General features: G+C 35.2%; 1 protein-coding gene across 2 annotated transcripts in view; it reads right to left on the bottom strand.

The window, feature by feature from the left end:
* Positions 1–6604: 6604 nt before the first annotated feature.
* The window catches only part of CNOT7 (CCR4-NOT transcription complex subunit 7), a 29559-nt gene continuing 13820 nt past the window's right edge, over positions 6605–22343 (bottom strand). For both annotated transcript variants that reach the window (XM_021714008.1, XM_008061204.1), the window contains 4 exons: positions 14986–15147; positions 12438–12582; positions 9745–9855; positions 6605–8214 (listed from right to left, as the gene is read on the bottom strand). In XM_021714008.1, coding sequence (XP_021569683.1) covers positions 8086–8214; positions 9745–9855; positions 12438–12582; positions 14986–15147 — 547 coding nt within the window. In that variant the 3' untranslated portion in view covers positions 6605–8085. The remainder of the gene's footprint in view (positions 8215–9744; positions 9856–12437; positions 12583–14985; positions 15148–22343) is intronic.

Genomic DNA, 22343 nt, shown 5'->3' with positions numbered 1-22343 from the left:
TGTTTTCATACAATGAAAACTTTTTAACATTTTTGGGGGGGGGCATTAGTTTAGTTTTTAGATTGTAGGGGGTTATACTTTTTGGAGATGATTGCATATCTCATTAGACTATAAAACTCAGGTACGCTGTAATAGACAACTGTTGGAAATATGGCATATGTTTAAAAAAAGCTATCTTAAATAGAGAAATCAAAGGTATAGTATGTTTATAAAAAACTAGGCTAGCAATCATGTGACTCATTCTTCAAGGAAACAACATATGAAAAAACTGTTATTCCATTATATTATAAACTAGTACATTTTCTCTGTTTTGAGATACCATGTATACTTGCTGGGGATCCTGAAGTCATACTATATACTTTGGTATATATTTATATTATCAAATACTTATAAAAGTGATGATTCTGACACCTTTGAGGTTTGTTTTTTTTTTTAAACCCACAGATACACAAAACCTCAGAAAATGGTAAATGCAAAGTGACTCACATTGTAAACCATGACAAAGGTATCCCCCTGGACAGCCATGCACCCCACCCTCACAGACAACAAATACAGATCTAATATTTTGACCAAAGTGACACATTTCAACAATGGGTTTTTCAAAAATAACATGTTTCTAGATGAGATCCTTCTGTGGAAACTTGTTCTTCCTAAAGAAAACTACCTGGTTTAATCCCAAATGTTTTACACTCCTTTTCCACATAACCATTTCAGCGTGTATTTCCTCTTACATACAGAAGAGGACTGTGTTATACACTTAAAGTATTTATTACTCTTCTACAAAGACACTACTGCAATTTTTAAACTTTGTCTTGGTAAAAATTCATAGATTCTACTTTTCATTGAAAATTTTAGCAATCTGATCATGTAACAGCATTAAAAGCATTAAATATATGCCAACATTAGAGAAGTCTATATTTTAAAATCAAGCAAACTGTTCCCCACCAGATTTCCTTTAGGATTTATTACCAAAGGATCTTGTTACAGAGCACCAGAAATCGTGTTATACTTTATCATGATACAAGCCATTCATTTTCCTTTTCTCTTTCCCATGATAGATTTGTTACTTTTATAGTAGTTTCCTGACTTGTGAACAGTGGACATCACTGAAGGGATGAATTCACGTAGGCTTGTTTCAAAAGAATTCCTGTGGGTAAAGAATTATGGACATGAAATATCTCCCACACCATGTTTAGTGTGGCAGGAGGCTCTGAATTAGATTGTCTATTTTTTTTCTCATCATACAGTCCCCTTGAAATATGACTAAAGAGGGTACTCTACCTTCATGCAGTCTAGGTGACTAATAGCTCAGTCTGTAACACTAGTTGTTCGTATACTGGCAAAAAGTTCAAATATGATCTGAACAATGCCAGTAAAGACAACTTTAAATCATTTGCAGCCACTTCTCACTGCAGGAAAATGAAAGCAAAAATGAAACTGGTGATAAATGTTCAAAGATCGATCTGTGATGTTCTTGTCCATAGCCAGCACTCAGAATTTCCATATTGTTTGCAACTGGGGGGAAATGTCTGTTAAGACTATTTATGCTCCAAGCTGACTTCTTTCTGTAAGTACCAATTAAACCAAAGGAGACTGTGTTAATAAATCATTTAAAATTCCGGTTTATGCTACGTAAAGAAGCTCCCTATTGGTCTGAAAGGATAGTACTATTTTATGATTTTTTAAAACAAACTATGACTTATGTTGCATCTTCTGGAGAAGGTTTGGTGTGAGGAGCTCCATCCCGACCTGAATTTATTAATACTTAACTGTTCCTGTTTGATAAAGGTGCTTAATCAAATAAAAAAATACCATGCTCCAAAGTAAAATTATTTTGATCCTGAATTCAAGAACTGATAACATGTAAAGCTTCAGTTCTTCTGTTGTACTTTATTCAGCTGTAAAAGCAAGGCTATTGTCAGAGTTTAGATTTCATGTCTCTTTCTGTCCATATGTATGACTCCCTAATGCATACTATTAAAAGCCTCCTAAATGACCTATTTGTTGTGTGGAAGTCGCATATATTTTTAAAAGCAATCTTAATTACACATTTATCTTACAGTAACATGCAAATGTTTTGAAGTTCTTTAAAAATACCTACTTAGGCAAAAGTAGAGGATACGAAAGAGCCCCTCTAAAGAATAAACAGGGCTGGGCATGGTGACTCACTCTCATAATCCCAGCGCTTTGGGAGGCAGAGGCAGGAAGATTACTAGTAGTTTGAGAACAGTCTGGGCCATACAGTGAGACCTTGCCTCTACAAAAAATGAAAAAAATTAGCTAGATGTGGTGGTGTGCGCCTGTTGTCCCAGCTCCTTGGGAGGCTGAGGCAGGAGGACTGCTGGAGACTGTTGCTGTTTGGGCAACAAAGGGAGACCTCGACTCAAAAAAAAAAAATTGATGGAAGGAGTCTGTATATATACATATAGTTCAAGAATGGTTTGTTTTTATACATGGGCTTTGCAGTGATACGATTCCTGTATCAATCACCAATATTTAGAAACCAAAGAGGTATATGGCACCATGAGTGAAACAGGTCCCCATCAAAACCACTTAAGATCTATGACATAGCTAATAAGATGTAAAACAGTAAGTCCCACTGGGTCCTTCAAACTGGGACTTCCTAACAATTTGGAAGCCAAAGGAGGACATTCAGCCTGAAGCTAAAGGAACCCCAATTTATTGGTGTGGTACTGGAAAAAGACTTGTCTTTTGGGAGAAGCCAATACAGAAGTGTGTGAAAGCAGTGGATTTCTCCCCCGATGGAAAGGAAAAGGGGAGTTTATATTCACAAATGCCTCTCATGTACAACAAATTCCTGCATGCCAGGAAAGAGAGTATTGACCAGGTCATTTTCATAAAGAAAATGACTAATTTTGGAGAAAGGCTTGGTTTATTCAACTACAGACTGCAGTTATGAAGCAATGAAATGCACTTCTAAAGGAAACAAATAGTTCATTTGCCTTTATACCCAATCTTAAATATAACTAATGCTATAGAAAACTAATACAAGTACTAACAAATGCAAACTATCTAGTGAGAATGTACATGAAAGTCCTGTTTATTCATAGTTTTCACTCTATGCTGACTTTTTTAACTTTCAAAACCTCAATGATAACTGCTGGACATGGATGATGTATATATAGAAATAGATATATTTATATTCCTTTATTTTTGTGTCTTAACAGAAAAATAAAAGGTAACATTAAGCTACAAATGAAACACACGCATATAAATTATACTTCTTAACATTGCACGTGGCATGTGTAAACTGACCATAACTCATTATAAAGCACCCACACACAGAATGTTATTTTTTGGTTCTATCCCTAACTGAAGAAATTATAAACTCATAACACATTCACTTTATAGAATCGAGGTCACATCTTATACATCCATAATATGATTCCACTTCAGCTTGTTTGTTCAAAGGAAACACTACATTTGGCACTGCAGATGAAATACCAAACAGGACACATATGGACTCCTGTTTCCTCTCGTACAGTGGTAGACAAATCTTTTCTCTAAAAGGCCAGGCAAAATTAAATATTGCCAGGTGAATATTTGAGGCTCTGCAAGCTGAAAGACAAAAATCAAAGACATTATTTAGGTACTTACATAAGGAGAAAACAAATTCTCACAAAATGTTATTTAAAAGTTTGAAAACTTAGAAAACAACTGGGTATTTTTTAACAAAACATATGGGTCTACTAATGATAAAAATGGAATTTTGGGGAGGAGGAGAACACTTGATCAATTTGGGCTCAAAGTTAGTGTTCTCTATCAAAATTAATTGAAAATGTCCATCTGTTGTTAAATAGTGATTTGTAATGCGATTTCATATATTTTGGATTTGAAAGTATTTTTTCCATAGATAGGTCTAGGTACCACTAAACACTGACACACACCCACGAGCATATTTTATTTAAGCATAGTCACCCTTTGTAAGGCAATTTTAAGATTCCATTAGTCTTTTCTTGGTGTTTGCTACTTTTAGCACGTCATTCATTCTAGAGTATTTATTTCCAACAGAAAAGTGAAAGGAAGCTCTTCAACTGCAGTTACATATTTTCTGAAATTACAGTGTTCTTTGCACTTGCATCAAGATCCAAAAAATGCTAAGGGAACTGCAGGAAAATATACCACTAGAAATATATGTGGAGAGATCTCACTTCTTGTTTTAAATTTTGATAGCACAATGTATATAAAGCAGCTTGACAATCTTACTATTCAAGTCAGTCTTAAAATGACTTTTACCACAGTATAAATGTTTTGCTTTGTAATTTTAGGTCAAGTTCATTAAGAAACATTATCAAGTCTGTGGCAAAAATTAATTTGTACAGCTACTCAAATGTTCAAAAATAGGGGTTAAGGACAGTTTTCATTCAGAAAAAGTTCAGTGCAGCTCAGAGTTTTAAAAAAAATCACAATATATCTTTACCACTAATCCCTCAAACTCCTGTGTGGTAGATTAAATCAGAATATTCACCCTGTTTCTCACAAAAGTTCATGTAACTAATGGTGGTTAAGTCCACAAGCATGAATGAAGTTCACGGTTGATGCTACCAGTTTAGTAACACCAGTATTTCCTGTAAAGTATCTCCTGGTGAATAATAAAATGAATAGCTATAGGTTTTAAATACCTTATGTATGTAGCTTTATATATTTGACCAACTAAACCTTTTCCTACTCCATCCATACCTTTACCACCATCAGTTGCATCACATCTTAGTAGATTCCACTTTAGGTTGTACTGAATGGCTCCTCAGCTTCTTTCAAAATATTCCCACCTATAGTTTCACCACAGACTATTAGTAGAGACTAATTCTTCAGTCACTTCAAATTTGGCATCAATTTCTCAAGTAAAGTATAAGGCTGGGCAGGGCTGACTTAAGAGCCAAAGAAAAACATTCAAAATAATTTGGTGTTTCTTCCAGTGTCCTCATTCATCAAATAACTATTGTCATCAACGGCTAACAAATAAATTTATTTTCTCTGGACATATTTATTTAAGTTACTGCCTTCAAATATGATGTAGCTCATCATTAGTAAATGGCTTTCCTTGCTTGACTCTAACAGATTGGCATTTGTAAATACTTCGGTTGCAGCCTCATTTTCATTTTTTATTTTTGTGAAATTATGCTATGATGAGATATTCCATATACATTTTCTAATTCTTCTGATGGTTGCTTTCCCATGAGTTAGGAATACTGTGTTGAGTTAGTCTGGTATTGTCAACCTATATTGTAATATTTTAGCAATTATAGTGTTACTGCATCATAAATAATGCATTACCATATAATTTGATAGGATAATCCATACTCCAATGTGCCTTAAAAGTACAACATTCAAAGTGTACTTTTCTTATTTTGACACACTGGCATCAACAAGTCACAGAAAAAATAATACATTGTGGTATAGCAATATACATGGTATTCCAAATACTGTCACATTATATTTGCATTACAGTGATTCTATAGTTTGCTAAGCAACAATGTGAAACAATGAGACACCCACAGGCAGTTTCTGTAGCAGCTACTCAACTTACCCATTATAGCAAAAAAGCAGCCAGATAATATGTAAATGATGAATGTGACTGCATTCCAATAAAAATTTATAGACACATTCATATAATTTTTCTATTAGGAAATATTCTTTCAATTTTTTCCCTCATTTATAACTAAAAACCATTTTCAGTTCACAGCCCACAGGCAGCAGGCTGATTCTGAACTATAAGCTAGTTTAACAGAATTAATAGAATATTAGTCCATAATTAGTGGCTCAGAAACATTAAAAAAACAATCAACCAATATCTTATAACCCAAAGCAGACTGAGTAAAGGTCATAATGTTCCTCCATAGAAGTTATAAAATACTGTACAGATGCTTGACTTATGATAGGGTTACATCCCCAAAATCTCTAAATCAAAAATATCATAAGTCACAAATTCATTTAATGCAAGTAACAGCAGACAGCCCCCAATTTACAATGGTTCTAGTTACAATTTTTTGACTTTGCAATGATGTGTAAGCAATATGCATTCAGTAGAAACTGTGATCCCACTGAAATACCAAGAAGTTCCTGGAATATTACAATGGGGCTACCTTTTGATAAAATTGAAAAATCATTAAGTGGAACCACAATAAGTCAGGGACTGTACTTTCAGGGAAACTAAAAATTGACACAAGTTATGAAATTCAGCAACTATGTGGCTACTAAAAGGCAATCTCTGTAATTCCTATTTTCTTAAGGAGGTGAAAATCAAAATGGAAAGAAAACCAATTAGAAAGTTGCAACCTTGTGTCAGATTTTTCAAAAAGCCATAGTAAGTCATACCAAGTGTATTTACTTTGTAAATCCTTCAAAATAAATGCACTCCCGGGAAGGAGACAGAAATAAATTATCTAGCTGTACTCATAAAGAAGTAAGGAAGGCGTATAAAAGTAAGGAACACTGTTGAAACACAGAAGGTTCATATTGATTTTTCAATTAATAGACTAATAATCATTTACGGTTAATGAAGGAAGCTACTGTGTTCTATTCAGTTGCCTAAATAAAAAAAAAAAACAAAGTATTTATAAAACAAAATCACCAGTCATCAACATAAGTAAGAAAACATTTCTGAAGCCTTTATTTACAAAAGCTTTAAAAACAAATAATACCCTCTGTTTTGCAAATAATGTTTTGTTTAAAAAGGACCACCCAGTTACAGCATTGTAATATGAATAATGTACAAGGGAAACAAACCAGTGTGGCTAACATTTGGAGATTTGCTAATATTACTGATTGAAGTGTAGATAACACACGTTATAACTTGTATTCCATCATTTCAGGGTAGAGTTAATGATTACCAAAAAGTCTTCCTACACATGCTCTGGTCTGGTCACATATTCTGCATGGTGAAATATTTCACAGTCTTTTTTGTCAATATATATAAAATAGATTGCAAAGATATACACAAAAAAATAAACAAGCATTACACTCCTCAGGTAATTTAATTAGCTATATGTATATGAATATATATATATTGTAGTTTGTTGTTTTGCACCAAATCTCTCCATTATTTATCTGTGTAGCAACTATGAAAGCACAATTTGTCTTCTAATTTAATTTGGTACAAAATATACCTAAAGACCTGTTATCTTTGGATTTTAATAAAACTGATTTGTGTAATCAACAAATCAAGAGCATCATAAGTATGGCTATAAAATTAAAAACACAAGGGTCAACAGTGAAGGAATAAAAAGAAGCGGATCAAGGGAAGTGTGCTACCATAAAATAACTGTAGTTTCAACATCTTGAATATGAGTTTCCTGGCAGATATTAAACATCCAATCACAAGGGATATTTCCTGAAGGGTGTAAAGCTGGTTTGAAAATTCTTCAGTCACAGAGTAGCCTACACATGCCAATTAGAAACTGACAGACACTAGATGTGCTTGGAAGATTAAACACTACACATAGAAACAGCAGTTACTAAGCTCCTCAGTAGTTTTGTTATCTTTTTTTGTTAATCTTGCTGAATCAACAGTTTGCACAATGAATGTGCTATATTCTGTGGGTCAAAAACAAGTAAATACTGTATAAAGTTGGCAGTTGGTCATTTTTCAAGCTAAAAGCACAAAAAACCAAAATTTCTGATAAAACAGAGGATCTGAGTAAGAATCACTCTCTAAAGTGCAAAATTGATGATCCACAATCTCAAATAGCTAAAATCCTGCAGAATGGAAGGGAGAGACATAAAACAGGAAATAAATTACAGTCAGTGCTAGTTAATTTAGGAAAAGGGAAAAATAAACCAAACTCAAGTAGAAGTTTATCAAAACATTCAATATGATGTAGCTTTCCCCACTCTGTCACACACGCTTGCTAACAAGTATATTAAATTAAGGCCAAATTTAACCTGAATGCTTTTCTATTTATTAAGATCTGAGATAGGAATGGCCATACTTAGTACTGAAAGGCAGACAATAAAATGGGCTCTGAAAGGGGGGGAAAAGGTATTGTCTATTCAACCAGAGATAAAACCTATATACAAGCATGTGTGTAGCTCAAATAAGATAAAAAACAAAAGGGCTAGTTCGTGTCATGACTGCTTGTTGGCTTCCTCTTCATATGCGTTCCCTGTGCCATTCTGTACATAGGATGAACCAGAACCAAGGCCATACAAATGACCACAATATTTGGCATCATCAATATGATCTTCAAAGAACATCTAAAAAGGAATTTTGAAGAAAAAAGATAATTTTAACCAGAGGTTCCACTTGTAGTTTATAATTCAGCAATGTAAGTACTGATTGTTCACTAACTACAATAACAGCTCTTTTCTATGGTGCTAAGGCCACACATTTAAGTTAAATAAATAAGACTACTGTCCTCCAGAAGTACAGAGCTCAAAAGAAACCAAAATGACAGACTACAAAGATATATGTAAACATATGTCTTTAACATTAGCATTAAGGCCATTTTTATGAGAATTTGTAATCATGAAAAAAGGTGGATGTCATTAATAATACTCAACAGTAAGAATGAAGGAAACAGCCAACGATGGCAGAAAAAAAAGTTCAGGGTTATAAGTTGCCTTGAGACTATGTGTATGGCTGAACTGGTCACAAATAAACAAGCCCTGAACATATAATGGCAGTAAAATCAACATTCACATTAGGTAACTGTCCTTAAAAAAGCCAAGAAAAATAAAGATAATTTAGTGCCAGAAACCCACCATTAATTAAACCATTGTTTAATTATCTAATGAAATACTAGAAAGGAGTACAAAACAAAATAGTTGTGTGTGAGGAATGGACAGTCTAAATCATTTCTAAATTACAACTACTTGGCAAAACAGCTCTATTATTAGTACATTCCTACAAAAGGCTCTAAATTCCCAGGCTTAGTCTTTAATGTCTAAGAGGATGTACTCAGAAGAAATGACAGCAAATATTCTGCAAAAGGGAAAACTTTATAGGTAAAAAAAAGTTTCTTATTTTGTTTTTACACAACCAATTTTCTTCATATGTACCATGGCAAGGTATATCTGTGCATGATACTTAATTATATAACTTGAGTAGACTTAAGTTCATTAAATTTCATTCTTCCATACCTAACTTTTGTATATTTAAGGAACATCTCTCTGCCTTTTAGCACTTAAGGAAAGTCTTCCTAATATGGTTTCTGATTCACCTTTTTTCAGATTTATCTAAGCCCTTTAGAATTCACAACCCCTTTGTCAGACTCAATCCAGCAGGAAGCACGAGTCCTACTCTATAATGACTTCAAAGGACTGAAAGATGGCATGAGGAAATATTTTTTCCACCAGTTTAAAGAAGTCCATGCAAGAGGAAATCTAACATAGATTTCTTGCTTTGGAAGAAGCAGCACTGATGTAGTCTATAGAAAAGAACTCTGGAGTTTTCCCACTAATAATGTGTTTGACCTTGGATAAAAGTTACTTGGCTGTTTTCTTACCTGAGAAATAATATGGTTGAACCTAAATAATTTCTAAATTAGTGTAAATGTTTAAATTTTGGTTCTATAAAGAACTTGTTTTGCCATTTCCTTCTGAACTACATTTGAATTTGGCTTATTTTTGAATACTTTCTTTCAAGTGTGGTAGATGTGATTTATATGGTATCGCTAAGTATGTCTTCACTTAGTAGGTACTTGTTGCCCCAAAACTTTTGCCATACGATTTTAAATGTTCCCAACCTAACAATCAACTGAGAAAAAAGCAGTGATGTCTTCATACTTCTCTCATTTTGAAAAAGGCCATTCCTGTGAGCAATGAATCAGATCCTGCCTGATGTTGTGGTCCTATCCGTTCCAGCTCTAACTGTTCAGCAACTTCTTGTAATCCACCCTAGAAGAAATAAAAATTGCTTGTCAAATAAAGAATTACTGCAATGCCTGAATTCATAAATTACAAACTGAGACACTGATCAAAGTAAGAATAAACTTTAGTACATAAAGACAAATCTTATAAAGATTGGGGGAGGGAGAACAGTAAATGTGAATCACTAATGTATTTGCTGAATGTGGGAGAAATATAATAGAAAATGAGACCCTAATTGGGAACACTTATCATCATATGTTTCAAGGCATGTTATAGGCAAGTAACTTTCTTAAAGATATGGGGGAAGTAGATCACATACAGAGTAACATTTATCAAGTACATTCATTGTTTACTAATCCAGCAATAATTATAAAACTGAATAGCTAGTAGCATTTTTTCAAATTTCCTTGAACTTCCCACCAATTCATCTTTAAAATAGTTTCTATCTAAATAAAAACTATTTACAAAACAAAGTCATCATGAGCAATTGAATCATTAAGAATTCACTAAATGCTTAACTACGGTTTTGTTAGTTAAGAATAAAGTATAATCATACAAATCCTCAGAAGGGTTTGCTATAGCTCTCCTTTGTTAATACTGCTAAGATTCAAAAAGATAAAGAGGGTGGAAACAAAGGAAGAGAAAGAGTATAAAAAAGAGGAGAGAGGGAGGGAGAGCACAGAGAGGGGAGAATGAGGCAAAAGGGAGAAAGGAAGGAAACAACAACAAAACAAATTCCTCTGTGGATTAAGGCCTCTACTAGCAAACTAGACCTTATCGTCACGGGTTGAAACAGTGCTTTGCACAGCAGTTGCTTCTCTGCTAAAAATAGCAAGAAGATTAGGTATCATTAGCAGCTGCTTAGGAGAACAACATAATAGAACAGTAGTATTTTCGACTATAGGTCAAAAAACACCCTTGTCATTAACCTAAATTTTAATGCAGCAGCTCACTCAGGACACATTCAGAACACCTGTACTTGGAAATTTCCCAATAACATACATAATGAATAATAATTTGGCTCTCTGTTCCTGAAAATTGTCACTGTACAGACAGATCAAATTTTAAAAAGCATTTCCCAAGCCAGGTTAAAACACGTAGGCCTTGGATTCTCAGCCTGCAGTACTTTTACACGACAGGCTGAGTTTCTATAGCAAGGATACCCTGCGGCAAGTTCATTTGGTGGAAGTCCCCTCAAATTACAGTTTGCTGTTACAAACATACACCAGAAACATAAAATAGTTACAAACATAAAACAAAAAATAAAAGTATGCTGCTAGACACATAAAATAATTATTCTTAAAAAATTTCCGTAGTTATATGTTGATCATGTCCTCTATTAGAGGCAAACAAATATTGGCCAAAAGAATGCTTCTCTTGTTAAAAGCAAAGTTTTCTTATTCAATTCCCCTACTGTGTCTCCCCTTAAAAGCAAAGCCTCTAAGGTCTTTATCATCTAAAAGTATAACTTTACTACCCTTCTAAAAAACCCAGTGAGGGGAAAACTTGGGTCAACTGAAGTAAAAAGAGACAATGTAGCTTTTAGAAAGTAATCACAATACCTAAATATGTGAGAGAGAGAGAGAGAGAGAGAGAGAGAGAGAGAGAGAGAGAGAGAAAGAGAGAGAGAGTATTTAGCTTAATGGGTAGCTAGGACTAAAGTAGTGTGCCATCATGCCTAGCTAATTTTGGGATTTTTTTTTTTGGTCCAGACGAGGTCTTGTTGTGTTGCCCAGGCTGGTCTCAAATTCATGGGCTCAGGCGATCCTCCCGCATCCCATCTTGGCCCCTCAATGTGCTGGGATTACAAGCGTGAGCTACCACACCTGGCCCTAAATTGGTTTTGCTTCTATTTTTAGTTTTAACTTAAATACATACATGTAAAAAAAAATTAAATTACTATATTCCCAGAGACCTGTGCCACCACAGATGACTTTGTTCTCAAAGGGGTACTTTTCCTTATCAAATAAACTTTTGTTTTGAAAGAATTAATATTCAGAGTAAAAAATTATTATGCACATGTTAAACAGTGTCAGAATGTTACCTACTGTCTAGGCAGAACCTACATATTTACTATAGTGCTTACCCTTAACAAGCTGACATCTTTTTTAGCTATGTAGCTTAATCCTAGGAACATTATTCCATGACTAGAACTAACAAAATAATCCCTAGCCAAAATAAACCAAAGGGAAAAAACTCTTTCTGCCACACTAGTGAATACATCTGCACATCACTGGCCACCTCGGATCTTATAAGAACAGATTATGTGTATGCTGGGAGAGAGTGAGAACTTGCACTTGCACATATGAGAGCCTCACTCATCCTCACATTTTTGTTCTGGTTCATGATTTTCAATTTGGCAAACAATGACAATCTGACCCTAGCTTAAATTTTGTTGAAAACTTATTCTGCCAGATGGAGTGAAGCTTTAGAAAAGGATTTCCTATGAATACTTATGCAAGAAAAAGAATCGCATAGCCAAGTAGTATAACAGCATTTAATATAAAACTTAAAAATACGGCACAACGCAACATCCCAGCCCAGGGCCGTATGTCAGTCCCTCGGTCTGAATAGCATACTGTTGTAGATAATGCCACCTGAAGCCTTACTTTGAGATTTTTGCAGCTCTTCATGAGGTACTTCACATCATAAATGACAGGAAAAAACAATCGAAGGATCTCAAAGAAGTCAAGTTCTTCCTCAGGCAAGTTAGAGTTGGTCAGGATTTTGATTAAATAGCCAAAGTCATAACCGCTGCAAAAGGGTTAGAAGAATATAGAAGAGAGATACATGAATATAACAGAGATGAAAAACATAAATGTTTTCCTAATTCAAATTCTAAGCAAGTCACACTATAGGCAAAAAAGAAATCAACCCCCTCAAAAAAGTGCGCACAAGAACACAGAGAACATATTTAAAACTGTAATGAGAAAATGCCGTCATCTTACAGACCGTGCTAGAAACTTGTCACTTTACCATTCAGAGATCAATATACAGATCTATGCTATCAACTCAAGCCTGTAGTTACCAAAATACAATTTTGCTGATGCCTGAATAGAGAACACTAAGAAGAGTATCAGACTACCCACAGATATCTCAAAAAAAATTTTAAATAACTACAGAAACAGAGAAACAAAGACGAAGGGATACTAGGCTAAAAATGTTAAAATAAGCCGGGCTCGGTGGCTCAGCCTGTAATCCCACGCTTTGGGAGGCTGAGGTGAGTGGACTGCCTGAGCTCGCACGTTCGAGACCCGCGCCTTGGCAACTTGGCGAGACCTCATCTCTACAATAAAATTTAAAAACTCAGCCGGGCATGGTAGCGCATGTCTGTAATTCCAGCTACTCAGAAGGCTGAGGCGGAAAGATCGCCGGAGCCCAGCAGGTCGAGGCTGCAGTGGCTGGGAGCGGCCACTGCACTCCAGTCTGGGTGACAGAGTGAGACTTCAACTCAAAAAAAAAAAAAAGTCAAAATAAGCAAGAGAACTAGCATTCCTAAGGCAAAACTAATGCAAAGCTTTCTATCTTTTACATAAGGTTGTCATATACTTCAAAAGTCCAGGGAATAAGTCCCTAACAAAGTATTTTTTCACTTTTCTTAAATAATTTCATTAATAAGTACTCTCTTCCCTTTCAATTCTGTTCCTATCTCAGTATGGCTCCCCAAGAGAAATTATTAGTGAGGATGTTGAATATGAAAGAAGTGAAGGTAATAAAGAAGGAGAACTACCATCCTGGATAATAAAAAAAAACTCCCACACTCTCGAATCAAGACCTCTTTAACCCTATTGTCTGGCCTTTTCCACAGCTTTCTGTCTCCCTTCATTACTGTCACACACCCCTTTTTCCCTTGTCTACATTTCCTTCAAGGACCTCTAACAGAAAGTCAATATGGCATTTGCTTACTACTATTAAGAGTAAGATTATATTAGCATTTAGGAATTATACAGTTCTTAAACTATTCTTTATTACTTCATTATAGATCAAAATGAAAAAAGAGTAAATGATATTTAGTGGAATGAAATATTATCATATCTTGATAAATATCCAAATATTTTAGAGTGTAACTGATTGTAAACTCCAAGAAGACATGAATCCTGTTTGTTTTGTTCATCCTAATACTCCAGTGCCTAGCACGTATTTTCTGAGTTTTCTTTCAAATGAAAGATTATGTTACATACAGTAAAAGGATAGCAAAATACATTCCAGTTCTTTTGTATCCTCATCTTTAGGAAAGTAAAAAGAACTGTAAAGTTATATTCACAGAGTCTTAAGTCTCAAGTTTCCTGAGGTACAGGTTCAAGTGAATGAGAAGAGAAAAAAAGAGATGGCAGGTGAGAAGTATATTTTCACAAAATAGCAACTAATTTTCTTTCTAGAAATTCTATTAAATGATCTAGTTCTAACTTATAATAACATAAGAACAACTACCACCACTTGGTGAGAATTTACTGTGTATAAAGCACTTTTCTAGAGGCTTTAAAGATGTTATTTTTGACTACTGAAAGAAGTCTGCAAGATATTTCTTCTAAAGGATACCTTTTCTAGCACCCTTTAAAAAAAATTAAAATCTACCCACATACTATCCCTAGCATTTTCTTTGCTTTTTATTTTCCTAGATGGCACTTATCAGTATCAGACAAACCACAATATACATTTCATTATTCAAAAAAATTGTCGGCTTACACTCAACAGAATACAAACCCCAGGGGCCAGGGATTTTCGTCAGTTTTATTCACAGCTTAATTCCTAGAATCTTATCACAGTGCCTGGCATATTACAGACATCAATAAATTTTTAAACGTATTATTTCCCTTGTAGAACATTAAAAACTAAACCTTAGAAATGTTAAATAACCCTAAATAACACCAATTCCAAATGGCAACAGATTCCAAATGGATTTAAACCAAGGTATTTCTATTTGTCCAGCCTGTACTCTATCCGCTATGTAACATACCTCTCACAGACTAAAACAGATTCCACATTATTAAATCAACCTTTAAGGAGACCAACATTAGCCTCATAAGTTTGGAGACAGCTATATCGCAGTCAACTCTTTCTAGAACTATGCCTGAAATTGCTGATAGAGTGACTCAAGTAGTGTGAAGCAGGTATGAAATGAAAACATAAATGCCATTTTCAATGTAATCTTTTTACCTATGAAATGACAACCATTTGACCCCTTCACATAGGACCACTCCTGAAGTCATAAGAAGTTCTGCAAAGTACTGGGTCTCAATTCCTTCCTCCTCATGTTTTTTAAACTGGATACCAGATGTTGTTAGTAGCTCTATAGAGTCCTGGGCATACATGTCCTCCCTGGCAGGAAAAAGAGAAAGACAATATTCAAAAGTGCCATTACTTCACACAAACTGATTTTCTCCCACTTATATCTATAACTACAGTGGCAGAAACAAGACAGAGTACTAACATGGATCCAACTATTCCAATGTTTTACATATAAACAACAACAACAAAAATGCAACATAAATATAAGGGTCATTATTTTAGAAAACTGTCCAAACAGTAAATAATCATTCAAATCATCCAACATTGAGTTTAATCTTTATGATCAACTCAATTTAATTAGCCTTTCATACATTAAATACATTTAACTGTGTTTGAAAAAGGGTCGTGAACTCTCCAGGGGCTACCACTACAAAGCGACAGACAAGAAAGGGATAGACAAGTTCTTTTCAGGGGCTCTCAATTTCTGCAACCATAGTAATGTTGCCAGATGGAACTGCATCCCAACTGTGTGGGGATGAAGCCCAGCTCCTACGCTCTCAGCAGCACCAGGAAGGAGACCAAATGGAACACATTTCCTGTGGCTGAGATAAACTACATTCCATCTTACAGAAAAAGGAAGTGTTTCCCTTCACAAACACTTCAGTAAGCAATAAACCACTTAAGGACTGCTGAAATAGCAGTAATTTCTTCTTCCAAAAATCCTAATCCTAGAATACTGCCTTTTAAAATCAAGCCAGGAAATCTAAATAAAAACCAATCCTTCAAGATTTTACTTAAGCTCAAAAGAAAACCATCTCTAACTTCCAAGCACAAATACATGTGTATTCAAAATATTAAATCAAAAAAGTTATCAAAATGAAAACACATGAGTTGCCCCTGGTGGCTCACTCCTGTATTCCTAGCGCTTTGAAAGGTAGAGGTGAGAAGGCTGCCTGAGCCAAAAGGTTTGAGACCAGCCTGGGTAACTTGGCAAAATCTTGTCTCTACAGTAAATTAAAAAATTAGCCAGGTGTGATGGTGCACACCTGTAATTCCAGCTACTTGGAAGGCTGAGGCGGAAAGATCTTCTGAGTCAAGCAGGTAGAGACTGCGGTTGCTGGGAGCATGCCACTGCACTCCAGCCTGGATGACAGAGTGAGACTCTGACTCTAAATAATAAATAAATAAATAAAAATTTAAAAAATGAAGACACATGTTTTTGAGAATAAATGAAAAGTATTTTGTGCTTTGCCATTTGGTTTAACTTCTCATTTACTTTTAAAAACCGTAAGAATACTAGCTTCTACCACTTAGAAAAAGAAATTTCTTTCTTTCTTTCTTTCTTTTTTTTTGAGTCAGAGTCTCATGCTGTCAGCTGCCCAGGATGGAGTGCAGTGGCACACTCATGGCCACTGCAGCCTCGACCTGCTGGGCTCAGGTGATTCTTCTGCTTCAGCCTTCCGAGTAGCTGGAACCACAGGCATGTGCCACCATGCCCAGTTGATTGTTTGATTTATTGTAGAGAGAAGGTCTCACCAAGTTGCCAAGGCTGGTCTTGAACTCCTGGACTCAGACAATCCTCTCACCTCGGTCTCCCAAAGTGCTGGAATTGGTATGAGGCATCATACCCAGCCAGAAAAAGATATTTCTATTAAATATTTTAACAAAACTAAATAGGGAATATTGAGCCAAAAAGTATCCTATGGTTTATCATTTGCAAATCAATTTACTTCTAAGTGTCTGAAAAATTACAAAGCTATCAACTGAAACACTTAAAAACAGAGGAGAACCATAACAAACACTTTAAATCAAAATTTTTCTCCTGGAAAATCACTTAGGAAAGATATCAATCAATATAAGTTCAATACAAGTTTTTTTCAGTTAAACTACATATTCTATTGGCTTTGTTATGATAAAATATTCACCTAGGAAAACTTTTAAAAAGAATCTTTAAAGAGTCTTACTCTTCAGGTACCAATGCTCACACTAAGGTATGCTTCAGCAACTATAACCAACCAAAGGCATAAAAGATCCTTTTTCAGGTTCACATTATTCTTGGCCATATGCTCCATTTGCTGTTACTTTAGTTTACTGTCTCTCTCCCAATCAGAATGTAAGCTTCAACAAGGCAATGATTTTTGTCTAGTTTGTTCAATGCTAAATCATCAGATCACACAATATGTGGATGAAGTGGAAGAGTATTGTACTATTTAAATCAGTACTTCTCAAATTTGCTCAATGATAAAATCACCCACAAAGCGTACCAAAAATATGGATTCCCATGTCCCACTGAAGTCCCAGACCTACTGAATCATAATTCCAAGATGACAGACCTGGATGAGTACCTCAGGTATTTTATAATCAAGTAAGTTTGGTAAACAAAGATAGGTTATACATTCTTTTTCTTTTCTTTCTTTTTTTTTTTTTTTGAGTTGGATTCTCACTCTGTCGCCCAGACTGGAGTACAGTGGCTGCTCCCGGCCACTGCAGCCTTGACCTGCTGGGCTCCGGCGATCCTTCCATCTCAGCCTTCCGAGTAGTTGGAATTATATGCATGCGCTACCACGCCCAGCTGATTTTTTTGATTTATTGTAGAGATGAGGTCTCGCTGCCCAGGCGGGTCTCGAACCCGTGGGCTCAGGCAATCCACTCACCTCAGCCTCCCAAAGGCGCGGGATTACAGGCTGAGCCACCGAGCCCGGCTTATTTTTCTGTTTTAAATAGTTTATGTAGTTCAATTCAGATAAGTTCATGCACTCTTATTTAAATTTCAAGGGATTGAATAATTTATCATTTGAAACAAAACTGAAAGAAAAAGATGAAAACCTTATGCAGCTGAGGCAAATCTCCAAATAGGATGAAGATAACTTCCTGTAGTAATTTAAGCTTAATAAATGTTCAGACTCAGTTCCTCAAATCAATAGACTATCCCTTTCCAGTGGTATCCATTTCAAGTTTTTAAATCTTTCCACTCTGCATTCCCCACCTGCAAAAATCCTAATGAATGCAGGAAAATATTTAAAAAGTAATTAAAATACCATTTAGCCAAAATAGAAGAATGGCTGCAATTGCTAGCATTGGCTTATTAATATGGGATCAATCTATTCAGAACAGTAATGAACAATAACGTAACCTCCACCAACAGTAAAGTTTAATCAACTAAAGTTTAAGGTAGAAAAATATTCAGTTATAGCAACAGAACATGAATGAAAACCATATAAAAATGTCTATAAAAGAAGGTTTTCCAAAAAAGTAGATGCCTGCTGTCCTTCTCAGGTAATATCCTAAAAACAAAAACTAAATCCACCCGGTATGTTAAAATCAGTAAATGTATCAAAATTGTCCCTTTCTACACACAATTAGCCAACTACACAAATTCACAATTCTAAACATATGGGTCAAAGATTTAGCAATTTGGAAACATCCTCCAACCTTAACCATTTTTGGCTTAACACACATGACAAACATCAATGAGTTTATAAAGTACCTTTTCAACAAGTTGCTTACTCTCATATATGATATTTCTTTTATAAATAAAATTGGCTTTCCTAGAAATATAAACGCCTGTTTTTTTTTTCTTTAGATTGGAAAATATAGTTTATTTAGAAAGTAAGGAGGAGATTCACCTCCCCAAGGTATGGGAGGGAGCCCAAACTAGAATACATGGTGGCCATAGCTCAAAGAGTTACATGGACACACCAGAGTTGAATAAAGTAATGGCCTTTAACAAAGTAATGGCCAATGCTAGTATTTAAATTTATGCTAAAACATTTTTCCTTCTAACTTTGAAGAAAGATAAACTGGAATACAGACTGTCACAAATACAGAGACTGCTACTAAAGATTTAATGAACTCAAACTGATAACAGAAAATGTCCCCCCAAAATCAGCAAAGGCCTCAAGAGAAAATAAAAATAATTTGTAAACTTGAAAAAAATTAGCACCTTCACTACTTATCAAATAAAAGTGAAATATTCTCACAAGACAAACTTCGCAAAAAATGTTAGTACTTGATACTTGGATGGGTGAAACAAGATAGCAATTTTCCTCAACCTGTAAAGTTGAAAGTTATGAGGATAACTTCCTAGAAAACAAGCTCAACTCCATCTCCCTTTTTTCTATACGTGCATATGTGTGTGTGCACATACATAAAAGGATTCATTTAGGTTTCACTTATTTATTAATGACTGTGAAAATACCCTCATTCTTTGAATAAATAAGTGAAGTCTAAAAATATTCACATCTTTGGGTTTAGATCTCTATATCTAGTAAAATAACCAAAATGGTGGACAAAGATATCTATCAAGACAGGTCATTATTTAAAGAGCAAAGTAATAGACTGAAAATTTAAAAGCACACAACCTAAATGTCAAACCATAGTGAATGCCCAAGCATGTTATGATATGTCCAAATATGGGACAAAGTACAGATGTTTTAAATGATTACAAAGAACTGTTAATAACATGCTTACAATATAATGTACAAAAAAGTACATTACTAATGTAAAATATATATATATGCTACAAAACAAACAGGAAGAAATGTCAAAAAAAACTGCAATAGTAGTCATCTCTTTATACCTTTCTGTATTTTCTAGATTTTCTACAAGAAGCACGCTATTTTTAAAAACAGAAAAAACAAAACTAGCCCAAAATGGTCTTAATGTTTTATATGTCACAATCTCAGGCTCTTATGGTATTACTTCCCTTGTGTTGTATCTTCATGTCCAAAATCTACAGGCCCTGATGTTAATATCTAGCCCCTTAACTTGAATCCAAACTGGCCAATTAAACAGTGTGTTGAACTCCCCAACAACTCTTAATACCCAAGTGGATAATAAGAGGAAAAATCACAATACTAGAATACTAGCATTCTTTAGCACACATATTACAGTGGCAGTCACAACTTAACCTTCCCTCACCTGTACTATTTACTATTAGTAGATTAAAAAGTACAGTGGAGCCGGGCTCGGTGGCTCAGCCTGTAATCCCGCGCCTTTGGGAGGCTGAGGTGAGTGGATTGCCTGAGCCCGCGGGTTCGAGACCTGCCTGGGCAGCGAGACCTCATCTCTACAATAAATCAAAAAAAAATCAGCCGGGCATGGTAGTGCATGCCTGTAATTCCGGCTACTCGGAAGGCTGAGGTGGAAGGATCGCCGGAGCCCAGCAGGTCGAGCTGCGGTGGCTGGGAGCGGCCACTGCACTCCAGTCTGGGCGACAGAGTGAGACTCCAACTCAAAAAAAAACAAAAACAAAAAACAACAACAACAAAAAAGTATAGTGGAAAGAAATGGAACTTTTCCTAGCTTCAAAAGAAACAAAAAATCATTATGTTTATATCCAAGTCCACAATTAATACAGTATAATAGTGATATAACAAGAAAAGTGAAAAGTATTTTTATGTAGACAGCTTATCTGCTCACAAATCTGTTTCATTATAACTAGACTAGTACTGATTTAGACATTACAAATCACACCTAAGATCAGAGAATAGTAACTACTTATAACTAAAACTTGAAATTACTTTCATTTATATCTCAGATATTTTTAGATGTATGCTAATTTGAAATATTCATTCGTAGCTGAATGAAATCTACAACATTATAACCATAAACAGCTTTCTGTATCTCATGTTTACACCTATACCTAATAAGTATATGCACAAAGTTACTCTCTTGATGCTAATGTAAAAACTAGAACACTGGCATAATTTAAACACACAGTAGTCCCCCTTTATCTACAGGAAATAAATTCTAAGACCTACAGTGGCTGCCTGAAGCCAGATATACACAACCCTATATATACTATGTTTTTCCCTATACATACTACACACACCTACCATAAAGTTTGTTTAATTTGTCAGTTAAGCACAGTAAGAGCTTGACAATAATAATATAAAGTGGAACAATTATAACAATATACTTTAATAAGAGTTATGTAAATGAGATCTCTCTTAAAATAACTTTTTGTTTGTTTGAGTTGAAGTCTCACTCCGTCACCCAGGTGAGAGTGCAGTGGCACGCTCACAGCCACCCCAGTGTCGACCTGCTGGGCTCCAGCGATTCCCCCGCCTCAGTCTTCCAAGTAGCTGGAACTACAGGCGTGCGCTACCACACCTGGCTAATTTTTTGATTTAATATAGAGACGAGGCCTCACCACGTTGCCCAGGATGGTCATGAACCCATGGGCTTAGGCAATCCTCTCTTCTCAGTCTCCCAAAGTGCTAGGATTACAGACTGAGCCACAGCGCCCAGTCTTCTTAAAATATCTTGTACTGTATTTATCTGTTTTCAAACTATAGTCTAAAAATAGACGAGTACAGTACAAGGTAGCTACTGAATTCTTGGGAGCAACCCTGACCTGAAACCAATGTGAAAACTGACACAAAGTTTTCAGCACCACTGTACTCCAAGCCAGAGATGACAAGTGAGACTGCAACTCAAAAAAATAAATTAATAAATAAAACAAACAGAACACATAAAGAAACCAATCAGCAGAACAGAAATAAAAAGAGTTTCAAGGTGAATAAAGAGTGGTTGTAATGGAGAATTTATGAATAGAAGGGATCTTAAAGAGGAAAATAACTTGTACACCTATACAAGGCAAAGCAGAATATTAATGTTTTAAAATTCTGGCTGAGAATTGGAGTATTCAGTTTATATTCTTTAGTTTGTTAGGATGTCTCCAAAAAATGGTTTACCAATGCTCAAAATAGGAATATACTGAAAATATTACCATACCCTAGAAACAGTATATATTTTAAAATGTGACTTCTAAGTTCATAAAATAACAACTTTTTGCTTTTCCTTTTTTCTTTGAGTTAGGGTCTCTAGACCCTAGACACTAGAGTGCAGTGGACGATCACGATTCACTGCAGCCTCAAACTATCCTACTTCCTCGGCCTTGCAAGTAGCTAAGACTACAGCAAATGCCACCACGTCCAGCTAGTTTTTCTTATTTTTTATTTGTAGACATGAGGTCTCACTATACTGCACAGGCTGTTCTTGCTACTGGTCTCAAGTGATCTTCTGGCCTCCACCTTCCAAAGTACTGGGATTACAATGTGAACGACCACATTCAGCCTACTTTTCCTTTAAAAAACGATATTAGTGAAAATTTCAGGGTATCGGTTAAGTTATATTTCTTGATCTGACTGCTAGTTTCAAGGATGTGATAAGTTGGGGAAAAAAAAATCAATGAGCTGCATATATATGATATACATACTTTCATGCATACTGTACTTCAACAGGTTTGAAAACAAAACAGCTTCAGTTACCAATGTAAAATA

The sequence above is a fragment of the Carlito syrichta genome, unplaced genomic scaffold (assembly GCF_000164805.1).
Source record: "Carlito syrichta isolate Samal-C Ts95f unplaced genomic scaffold, Tarsius_syrichta-2.0.1 Scaffold305146, whole genome shotgun sequence".
Lineage (NCBI taxonomy): Eukaryota > Metazoa > Chordata > Mammalia > Primates > Tarsiidae > Carlito > Carlito syrichta.
The sequence above is the reverse complement of the archived record's forward strand: the minus strand, read 5'-3'. Positions and strand labels throughout refer to the sequence as shown.